The 12,563-nt window shown below is 34.7% G+C and overlaps 1 protein-coding gene across 1 annotated transcript in view; it reads right to left on the bottom strand.

Annotated features, from left to right (window-relative positions):
- Vps13B (vacuolar protein sorting 13B) overlaps window positions 1–12,563 on the bottom strand; it is a 1,316,993-nt gene that overhangs the window by 621,320 nt on the left and 683,110 nt on the right. The window contains exon 28 of the mRNA XM_090406926.1: window positions 2,690–2,850. Coding sequence (XP_090263052.1) covers window positions 2,690–2,850 — 161 coding nt within the window. The remainder of the gene's footprint in view (window positions 1–2,689; window positions 2,851–12,563) is intronic.

The raw sequence follows: 12,563 nt of genomic DNA, 5'->3' as shown, positions 1-12,563 counted from the left end.
AAATTCAATCAAGATATGTAGGAATCATTATTATGGTTTCAAATCATTTTATCAATGGAAATGGTCTCATTATAATGAAAAGAAAAAATTCTAATGATTTTGCCAATTAAAAATAGAACGCAAAAAGATCAATAATCAGTCTAAAACCTAAGACTGATGAAAAATAAAACTTGTTATACAATATCCATATGACATAATAAATATAAGCTTTGCAGAGTAATATAACTGTTTACATATAATTCAGCTTGAACAGTTCGAAGATGAATTTCCAAAGATCGATTCTGCCACTGTTCACAAGCACTATAATGCCAGTTGGTATTCAAAAGGCCCTGAAGAGCCACACTGTTAGATTTTTAAAAATAACTTGTTTATGAAACATCAATATTTTTTTTGCTTTCAGAACTCTAGATATAATTTGTTTTACTGAATTTTTGCATTCAAACTGAAATCAAAATTGAAATGACTTGCAAATTTTAAAACAGATGATAAATATCCAATTTTATTAAATTCCATCCAGCCAGTACATAATAATTAATACTAGCTTTAATTGTTTTACCAATAAAAATGATTTAATTAAACTAAGTTTAAGTTATATGAATCATTCCTGAATATGTAAATTATTCTCAGAGTCCACATTTTATTAAATGCTATCCAACCAAAGTGAATTATTTAAAAGCATAATCTGAAGTATGGAACAAAAATTGAAATAGGTTGACAAATTTTTAATATCGTTATGAATTTTGAAATATGCATAATAAAAAAATAAGGATTTTGACTAAACATATGTATTTATGTAAACTTTATTTTATTTTCTTCTGATGTTAATTTTTTAATTTATAATCAAAATCAAAAATTAACATCAGAAGAATAATAACTGGTCTTGGGCATGGATAGTAGGGTTTTTCCCCCAGTTTATCCTGGGATTTTTCATCCTGCAAAGCAGGCAAACCGGCCTTGAGAACCACGGACATAGGATATACCGGGGCATAGGGCTGACCACCTTATCCTGTGAATGGTTTAAGGTCCGATCATTAATAAATACTCGACACCGCAAGGTAAAAGAGGATAAAAAGAAGATGAGATATTGATCTTATACATGGGAGATTGAATGACCTGTAAGGATTTGCAAGTTATAGTTGTTTGGTAAGAATATTTCAAGAGGAGGGCTATTCTAGATGGCAGAGGTAGATGGAATAAAAGAGGAAAAAGAAAAGCAGGTTCAGTGTGCTTGAAGTTGCACAGTAAAGGAGTGCTTGATAGCTACTGCTCTTGTGTCTGCGCAGTTAGCCTAGTGGCTATGCGCTTCGCACCCATATGCCTGGGGAAGGAGTGTCCTAGGTTTGATTCCTGTCAACGACGTGAGGAGCTTAAGGATCTTCCTCAGCCATAACCAAGTTAGCCGGTCTTTGGCGTGGAAGCAGGATTTTTCCCCAAGTTTATCTGGGGTTTTTCATCCTGCAAGCAGGCAAATCGGCCCCATGAACACACACGGATACAGTCAGGAATACTTAAGGCATAGGTCTGAATTGTCAGCTATGCCAGTCCTGAGCCCGGATAAAAATAGGGGGATTGAGGTGGTGCCTTACCTCCCTGTAAAAGGGGCTCATGGCCATTGACTCACTATATGAAATGAATGAATGAATGACTGCTCTTGTATTAACAGATGCACAAAAAGTTGAGGAATGATGGGTGCCACTTCAGTGTCGCAATGACCATGGACTGTCGCAATAACTGTAGAATAGACACAGTACTGAAACATTGCACACGTGAGGTAGGGGCTGAAGTGAACCTGTAACATCAGGATCATCTATGAGCCAAACTGCTCACCTCTGGGCAGCATTAAGAATTTTTATGAGAGTTTTAGGCACACCACCCCAAACATGTGAGTAGTATTATAAGGATGGGTAGATTTAAGATTTGTATAAAGCTGAGAGTTGGTTAGTTATAAAAATCACCTTGAATGAAAGAAAATGCCAAGCTTTTTGGATATCGAGGAAACTATTGACGTGAAATGTTTATGTCAGGAGAGAATAGAAGTAAATAACTCCAGTAGAGAAATCTGATCTTGTCTGTGATTTTTAAGGGTACATGAGCTGAGATCTCTTTTGTGAGAGATAAGGTGAGATTGTATTTTGGTGGCATTGAAGATAACAAGACTGTCCTCACCGCATTGAAGGAAGATAAGTAGATCAATTTTTAAGACTCTGCGTGAAGATGTCAACTCGAGATGTCTGACAGTGCATGGTTTGTCAAATGAGTAGGATGAATGGAGAGTACTATTATCTGCAAACCTGTAGATAGCATATGTGGTGATTGAGAGTAAGTCATTTATGTACAGGAGAAAGAGAGTAAGTGATAGGACAGAGTCCTGAGGCACTCCTGAATTAGTAGAGAAGCTTGGCATTTTCTTTCTCAACTTTCTCACTTCATCAGCTTTCTCTCTGGTCATTCACTGTTGATGGCATTTGCCATCAACAGTGAATGACCAGAGAGAAAGCTGGCTATCCAATTACAGATGGTGGCAGGGTGACCAAAAAATGGCAATTCTTGGCAGATCATTATGTCAAAATAAGTAAAAAATAAAGACATGCCTGTTAATTATGTATCAAGTTTGTGAAAAATCCTTATGTGACTCCAAAAAATGGATATAATTTTTGAAATTAATTTGTAAACCTTTATAGATACATACCGATTCCTTTGAAATGATTATAAAATGTCAGCTGTATAAGCTCAAAAGTAATGGAAGCTTGTATACTTGGAATTAAGGCAGAGTCAAAACATGAATCAACACGCATGCAAGCAGCTAATGCCAGTGGCGAAACACTAACATCTTGAGAATCAGATTCACTTCTGAAAACATAAAAAAAATCATAACTTTAAAGTCCTCTCAAAAATATATAAATTGAAAATAATAAGTGCAAAAAATATTTTAACACAGTACATTTAAATACAGAATAAATTTGAACAATATAAGCAATTTATACAATGAATTTAGCTGGAGACAGCATGATTTTTAAATAGCCTTAATTATTATTATTAGACCTCCAGGGAGTCAAGGACTCATCAAGGGAGGTGATGCATTACCCACATCAGCTGATGCTGCCTCTTTCTTAAACACATTCACACTAGGTGCACTTACTACTTCAACAGGTAAACTGTTCCACTCATTCATGGCTCTATGACAGAAGTAAATAACTTATCCCTTTTTTAACTGTATACAAACTTTATTTCCACAGATGCCAACCTTGTCCTCCCCTCACCTTCCATATAATGAAAAATTTTATCAACTGATATCCTATAACACACTCTCAAAAGTTTATAGACCCCCACCATATTAAGCCCTCTTTCTTCTGCCTTTCAATGTCAGCAGTCCTAATCTATATTCCACAATCCTAATATCATCTTTATAACTCTTCTTTGCAACCTTTCCACAGCTTCTCTTTTTTATCCCTTTGGAACCCAGGAGACAAAATCTGTGCAAAGTAGTCCAGGTGCAATCCTATTCAATTTTTGTTATGCAAACTTTGAACTTCAACTTTCTATCCACCATAACTCCAAGATCTCTAGCTTTGTCACTTATTTCAAGGATAGTCCCACTAATATAATATGGTGTTGGATATCATATCACGGCAGAGTACATAACTTTATACTTACAAACATTGAATCGATAGCTATTATTGTTTGCCCACACTTTCAGCCTATTCAAACCGCCCTGTAAAACCGTATATCAGTAGCATCTCTGAATGTCCTGCTTATCTTTGCACCATCACCAAACAACTAAAGGTCTCCTGTCAGCCCCTTTCCAAATATCATTAATATACATATTAAACACCAGTGGTCCAAGGACCGATTCCCTGGGGAATGTCACTGGTCACCTTAAATCTGGCAGATTCACGTACCCTATATACCACTTTCTGATACCCGCCCATTAACCCCCGCTTATCTAAGCCAATAGTTTATATTCCGATCCCAAATTTCTAGTTTATGCAACAGCCTTTCACATGCCATAACAGAGTCCAAAAGTATCACAATGCATCGATTCCCTTTATCCAACTCATCTGTAACATTATTATAAAATATGAGTAAATTTTTCAGACACAACTTCCCTTTAGTAAACCCATGCTGTTCCTTGCAAATATATTTTGTTTGTCCTCCCATTCCTGTATGAGAGTTTTTACTTTCTTCTCTAAAATCTGTACAATTACTACAGAGATACTGATAAGTCAACAGTTAGACACATCAGTCTTTGCATCACTCTTGTACAACAAGATTATCATGCATTATTTCCATTCCTGTGCAATCTTTCCTGAGCTAAGACTAGAATTATACAAACATGTCAAGGGCTTAGCCAGTATGGCTGAACAGTCTTTCAGCATGCATGTTGATATCCCTTCTGTCCCAATTGCTAAATTCTTATCCAGGTTATGCAAAAACTCTAGAACCTCCTTCTCATGTACCTTCAATGTGCATTATGTCACAAACACCTGGTTGATATATCTTAGCAAAATTGAACCCATTAATTGAACTTAGCACTCATTAATTGAACAATCTCATCGACTTTGGAAACAAGAATACCATATATATTCAGTAAAGTTATTCTCCCATATTCATTCATCCTTTCTTTTACTTACTGCATAATGATTAAATCTTTTGGATTAGCATTTGCCTGCGTAGATAATTTCTTTTCATACTCCAACTTAACTTTCTGTATAGAACTCATAACTTTTCTCATGATATTTCTTCCACATCTTCATTTTCTTCTAGATCTCTTGTTTAATGATATCTCACATCCATTTTATTCCTATTTCTTTGAACGCTATGAACATATTCAGATATCACATCATTTAAGCATCTTTTCAAAATGCACCGTTGATATCCTTACTGTGACATCTTCTGATGATATGATCAAATCTAACACTCTTTGTCTTTGAGTTGCTTCTATTACATGCTGCTTGAGAAAGATGTCACATAGTAGCTCAATAAATTCTCCTTCATTCTTATCACAAGTTTTCTCTAATACTCAATCAATTATTCGGATAATTTAAGTCCATAATAATTACTGAATGAGTACTCATTTGGGTAATTTGGCAATGCATTTCTTCGTTCCCAGCAAATAAACTGCCAGTGTACAGCAATAACCTGAAAAATATGTCATCCTGATAGCTTCCACTTCACACCATATAGCTTCAAGCTCAGTGCTGGGAAATTATTACCATTATTACTTCCATGTTTACTGAGCAACTTGCTATATAAGGTAAAACATCTGAACAGTCACAGAACATTAAAAGCTGAACTATGGAAATTGTTGTATGAGCACACTGCAACAGTTACCATACATTTCACATAAAATGTATTAACCACAGTAACAAATGTTGAAAGTTTATTTTTCACTAGGTTAGACTATAATAAATTTAGTTTAATCCTTTACCCAAGTGAGAGCAAAGAAAGTTTGCACCTGAAAATATCTTCAGGACTGAATATAGTGTTGTACTATCTTATCTTACCTGGGTAAGTAGTACAACACCAGGTAACTCGTAGCAAAGGTGAAGCAAGCTACCAACACTCCTATCCCAGTATCTCCCATAATGCAAAACACATCTCTTTGTGGATATGTATACTGTTATGCATTAAGGGATTGGCCACTACCCAAACTAGTTTCGACCTTTATTGAGGTCTCTTCAGTGGGAGCCAGGCCCAGAGTTGGAGATACCAGGCAGAAGCAGTAGCAAGGTCATCTTTACCTATAGGAGTTGCCAAAAGATTTGCCACCTTTTTTTTATTAAATTACTCTGGATTTAGACAAAGATGTTGAAAGTTTATTTTTCACTAGGTTAGACTATAATAAATTTAGTTTAATCCTTTACCCCAGTGAGAGCAAACAAAGTATGTGCCTGAAAATATCTTCAGGACTGAATATAGTGTTGTACTATCTTACCTGGGTAAGTAGTACAATACTAGGCAACTCGTAGCAAAGGTGGAGCAAGCTATAGGTAAAGATGACCTTGCTACTGCTTCTGCCTGGTATCTCCAAATCTGGGCCTGGCTCCCACTGAAGAGACCTCAATAAAGGTTGAAACTAGTCTGGGTAGTGGCCAATCCCTTAATGCATAACAGTATACATATCCACAAGGAGATGTGTTTTGCATTATGGGAGATACTGGGATAGGAGTGTTGGTAGCTTGCTCCACCTTTGCTATGAGTTGCCTGGTGTTGTACTACTTACCCAAGTAAGATAAGATAGTACAACACTATATTCAGTCCTGAAGATATTTTCAGGCACAAACTTTGTTTGCTCTCACTGGGGTAAAGGATTAAACTAAATATATCACTGTAACAAATGCTAAAAAAAAAAAAGAAAATAAAAAAGTTTAGTTAATCATTAATCTCACTGGCTTCAGAAAAGCTAACTCAAGCTTCAAAGTCAGTGGATTACTCTGCCTCATCATTCATCATCCATTTACTGCAAATATTGCATCAAACTTATTTTCATAAATAAATCATTTCCATTCCATAAACCACATAACACTACTATGCATGTAATCTAATCTAAAATTATTATTATTGGAGCAAAGTGGAGAGAACACATATTCATTAATATATCATTTCCATTCCTTTACTTAATGTAAGACACACACACACACACAAGTATACTTAATTATGTTCTTAGTCAATCAAATAATGTTCTTAATCTTTTATAAACTTATTCTAAATGAACCAAAAAACAAAGTATTTGTTGAATAAAACATAATTAAATTAATATTACTAAAGGTAATGTAATAATATTATTATGTAAAATATTACTATATATAACATAATAATCTTATTATATATCGATATTATTATGCATAATGTAATAAAACATTAATATTACTAAAAATGTTTGTAAATAATGAATTAACTATATCATTGTAGGAAATATAATATTTTAATTGTAAATGTAAATATAGTGTATAATCGCACTTTCTCAAATTTTGAAGAAAAAAATGTGAATAGCTATATTATTAATTAATTTATGTAAGTTTGAATTATATATGGTAAATTATCACTGTGATTATCATTAATAATAGCACTACATGAATGATTATACCAACTGGATGTTATGCAAATTACAAGGATATTATTTAAACTTTGTACTGAACCACAAGTAGTAAAATGTAATATTGTTGTCTAAAAAAAATGTATTTATTCTACTTACTGTAACAGAAAAGTACTCAGCAATGAAACTTTTATCAAAGTATTTAAAAAAGTGTAACTACTCTGGAAGACCAATAAGATCATCATCATCATCAAATTCCTGCGATGTACCCTCAAGGGGTGTAGAGGATATGAAAGTATTACATGAAAAAATTACATCATTACTAACTTCCTATCTACAATTTTCCTCCAAATCAGTCTGTTACTTGTCAAGACTCCAACATTATCAGATCTTATATTTCTATCGTCTAAGGCACTTTGTACCGTATCAATCCACCTATATCTTGGTCTTCCCCTGGGTCGTTTTTCTGCCAACCTGGCAGAGAACACTTGTTTTGCTAATCTTTCTTCTCCTATTCTATTTAAGTGACCATACCACCTGAGATTAGCTCTGCTAATGCACTCCTGGATGCTGACAATGTCAAGTTCTTTCCTAATATCCTCGTTTTTAATATGATATTGCCATTGATGCCATCTGTTCACACCTCTAATCTTTCTCAGGACTCTCATATCTTCGGTCTCTACTCTTTGGTCAAGTGTTTTACTTCTGACCCAGCTCTCAGATCCATAAGTTAAAACTGGTTTAAACACTGTCTTGTATACAGCTAATTTAGTGTTCCGACTAATTTCTCTCTTATTCCATATGAATTTATTCAATTGACTTCCCACCATACCAGCGTTGCTGATTCTGTTGTCTATTTCTATATTTAATTTACCATCTTCAGTAAAAATCGTACCTAAGTAGCTGAAATGTTTTACTTGTTCCACAGGTTCTCCATTCACAACACAGTTGACATTTTCAATGATTCTGCCTATTTTCATTGTCTTTGTCTTTTTATTGCTGACCTTCATACCATACCTATTACAACAGCTATTCAATTTAGTCAGAGAATCTTGCAGACTTGTAGCGGATATATTTAGAAGCATAACATCATCCGCATAAAGCAAAGAGCTGACATTAACATCTTTAATTTTGATATCAGGTTTAATACCACTTTCCTTCCTAATGTGATCCATATAGATAATGAATAACAGAGGAGATAATGTACATCCTTGTCTCACACCAGATTTAACATTAAGCCATCTCCCTGTACTTCCTTCAATTCTAACTGTTGACTTACAACTCAAATAAAGACTAAGTATTGCTTGATATAATGCCCCATCGACACCATATAACTGCAGCGTATTGAATAGCTTCTCTCTTGGCACCTTGTCATATGCCTTTTCCAAATCGAAAACATAAATACAGATCTTTGTTATATTCCTATGCTTTCTCGACTATTTGTCATAAAGTGAAGATCTGATCCTGACAGCCTCTATTTGGCCTGAATCCAGCTTGTTCTTCCACAATTCTTCTCAACTGTTTCTCAAGTATACTTGCATAGATCTTGCCAGGAACACTCAGTAGGGAAATACCTCTGTAATTCTCACATGCAGTTTTATTTCCCTTTTTATATATAGGTACTATGAGAGCTCTACTCCAATCATCGGGAATTCGTCCCTCTGTCCAGGCTTTCTGAACTATGCAGTGCAGCCACTGTAAGACTCTTATACCACCATACTTCAGCATTTCTGGTACTCCTGCTGCCTTTCCACATTTCAAGCCTTTGATGGTTTTTTTCTACTTCGAGTATGGATATGTATTCCTGACTGCATGTCTGGTCAGTGTTTTTTACCACTGTGCTGTCATCACTGCTTGTTTCATTTAGCAGTTTTACAAAGTAATTACTCCATACTTCAAGGATATCTTTTTCTCCTGTTTTCATGTCACCTTTATCATCTCTAATTCCTTTTACAGCACTCTTTCTTCCATTCCTAAGCTTCTTCAACAACCTCCAGAATATTTTGCCACCTTCTCGATATTTATTTTCTATATTCTTGCCAAAGTTCTCCCATGACATTTGTTTAGCTAGTTTTACACACTGTTTAGCTTTCTTACATTTGTCTCTGTATTCTGTAAGAGTAAAAGCTGACTTATTTGCCAGGAACTTTTGCTATGCTTTCTTCTTTTCCTTCACTGCCTCTTTAACTTACTGTGTCCACCAGGGAGTTCTGATTTTTTTATCCTTGCACACAACCTCACCACATGCCTCTCTGGCTGAATCAATCAGGGTTTTCTTCAGGGTTTGCCACTGAATCTTCAAGGTTTGATTCCTGTTCTCAAACTCTTTCATTTTCTTTTCAATAATCTTTCTGTATTTTAGTCTACAGTTCACATCTGAGAGCTGCTCAACTTTTATTCGCTTTAAAACTTTCTTACATGTTATTCTTTTCAATATGAAATTCAATTTTATCCTGCTCAAGACTAAATAGTGATCACTTCCAATTTCAAATCCTCTGTACACTCTGGTGTCCTGCACCAGGGAGAAAACATCACTATCAACAATAACATAGTCAATGAGACTTTTCTTATTCCTAGCCTCTTCTCTCCACGTGAATTTGTGCACATTTTTATGTTGGAACATGGTGTTAATAATAACCAGTCCATGTCCTGAGCAGAAATCCAACAGATATTTGCCATTATTATTAGCTTTGCTCTTTTCTCCAAATTTTCCCAAAATATTTTTGTATGTCTGACAATCATTTCCTACTCTGCTATTTAGATCCCCAACAAGGACCAACTTTTCCTTTTTCATTGTGTTAGTTGTTTTTTCTAAAGCGTCAAGAAATTCCTCCACTTCTACCTTAGTAGAACCTTCTGTGGGACTATAGGCACAAATAAGTCTCATTGTCCAGTTCCCCATTCTCATATTTGACCACATTACTCTACTTGAGACTGACTTCCATTCAAGAAGATTAGCCTCGTATTTTGTGTTGAATACTATGGCTACTCCTTCTTTTCCTTGATTGTCATTGCCTGAATATAACATTTTGTATTTATTGCTCAGAAAGATCTCACCAGTCTTGGTCTTTTTTGTTTCAGTCACCCCTATTATGTCGATCTGGTACTTATCTAATTCCTCAGCTAGCTCCATTTCTTTGCCATTCAGGCTTCTTACATTGATAGTGCCGATCTTTAACTCTGATGATGTTGAGTTGGGGTTTGTTTTCAGATTTGTTCCAGTAGCTGACTTTTCACTGTTCACCCTGGTTTCCTGGCAAAAACAACCGGGGCCTTGTTTAACCGGGCGACGCCCCAGCCGGCATGAAATTTGGTCATGTTGTACCATCATTTTTTATTTTGGTTTAACCAATAAGAATACAATTTGGTCGGCTAAATTCCAAATTGCCAGCCCATCCTCGTTCGTTCAGTATCAAAGTAGATACCCAACAGGGTGCACCACGAGAAGGTGAGGATTGGACATTAAATCCGAAGCCCTGGTCGGTTCTCCGCATTCCTTTAAAGGCTATGTGGAAGTCTCTTCTCAGTTATACAGCTTTGACCCTTAAGCACTTCTTTTTCATATATCAATTATACCTATTCTAAGGATGTTTGTATTACAGTGTTAATTTTGATATTTAACTTTGTTTGAAGGAGAAAAAAAAAAAAAGTGTTTCTATCCTACTGGACTCAAGTCATCTGATATTATTAGTAGTACTACTCCTTCCTATTTCTTCTGTCATTCCTAAAAATACTGTATCCTTTGCACTCGATTCTGATTACAACACCCAACTCTGAGAGTCAATTTTCACTAATGCCAACAATTTTAGACCCCAACGTATTTACCAAAGCATTATTAGATACTAATGCTTACCTATCCAAAAATAGTATCATTATTATTTTTTTTACTGTTAGCATCATCATCATAACCACTACCAATGACTGCAATGGAAGTGAAGTGATGATGAATAATATGTCCAAGCAAGAACACTGCAAATATGTAGGATATCCAGACCAGCAGTTCTTAAATTGTGGGTCATAGCAAAGATAAATTAAATAATAAATATTTAATTTATGCTAAACATAAATTAAATATTTATTATGGAACTATTGAAATTATTATACACTACAACCTTTCATTCTATAGTTGTTTAGTTTATTGCAGAAATAAACATCATCAATAATCATGATTACGTGACACTAGAGCAGTGTTCCTCAACTGCCAGGCTGTGGCCAAGTACCGGGCACTGGCATCAGTTATACTGGGCTGCAAGAGGTTCTCCTGGAATTTGTCATTTTAGTTTTCTATGCATATTTCATGAATAAATATTTTATAGTGGAAATATTCTGAGGAGAATAATATTCGTGAATGTGTTGAAAAGCTCAGACAAAGAACGCCTAATTATAACATCTGTGTAGCAAATGTCAGTGACCAAGCTGCATATTTTTAAACATGGAACTATTCATAAATGATCAGGAATTTTCAGATATCAAAATCTTTCAACATTCAGGAAAGGGAATGCCGCTGTTTATAACTGGTCATAAAAATTGTCTGCAAGCCAATTACAATAATGGGTGGCATATCCTCTGTTCTCAAAACTGAATGAAATAACATCTGTGTTGCAAATGTCAGTGACCAATCAGCAAAAAATTATAAATAAGAGTTTGAAGTATAAGAGTTTTGATAATACAGTGGTATCTCGCTAATCAGAACTAATAAAAACCGTGCTCGTTCGGATTAGTGAAAAGTTCGGATTATCGAATTTTTCCCCAAGAGACAACAATAACTAGACAAAAATAATCAGATTCTAATGGTACATCAATTTAATTCTGTAAATAAATGAAGTAACTGATAGAAAAAAAAAAGCTACTGTTGTAATGTAAAACTTAAAAAATAATACAATACACAAGTTTATTTTAGTAAAATATTTAGTTTGTATGTACCTGTGTTGTTGAGGATTCTGATTTAATAAAATTGCATAGTTCAGTACATAACTTAATTTGTGTAAAAAATATCACTTTCTTGTACACAATACACAAAAAAGAAGTTTTTTTTATTTCTTTGTAAAAAAGTCACTGATTTTCTTTTGCTTCTTGGAAGCTAATTTTTTTTTTCGAATGCTTCTTCTCGGAGCTGCATTAGCAATAAAATTTTGTGGAATGGCGTGTCATTCTACTTAGCCCATTCTATACACGTATTAAAACTGTCAACTGCCTCTTCGTGTTTTACTTTTTTTTTCTTCGAGTTCTTTATCGTCATCATCGTCTTCTAATTCATTCTGTAGCATCATATTTATAATTTCAGCATCTGATTTGATTTTGAATTCACTTTTGGTTCTATCTGTAATCCATTCTGTGACATCTGTTTGTTTAATTTCAACATCTGGATTTATATTTTTAACCAAATGATGCAAGTTTTGAATTTCCTCTTTTGGTGTATCAATGTAGTTATCTTGGTAACTTCTAGAAGGCCACAGTTTTTTCCTTGACGCTCGAATTGCTTCAGGTTCGACGGCTTCCCAAGCAGTAGCAACTGAGAATGCTATAT

Source organism: Typopeltis vanoorti, chromosome 17, assembly GCF_054136105.1.
Source record: "Typopeltis vanoorti isolate ZY-2024b chromosome 17, IOZ_Tvanoo_1.0, whole genome shotgun sequence".
NCBI lineage: Eukaryota > Metazoa > Arthropoda > Arachnida > Uropygi > Thelyphonidae > Typopeltis > Typopeltis vanoorti.
This window is presented reverse-complemented; position numbering and strand designations above follow the sequence as displayed.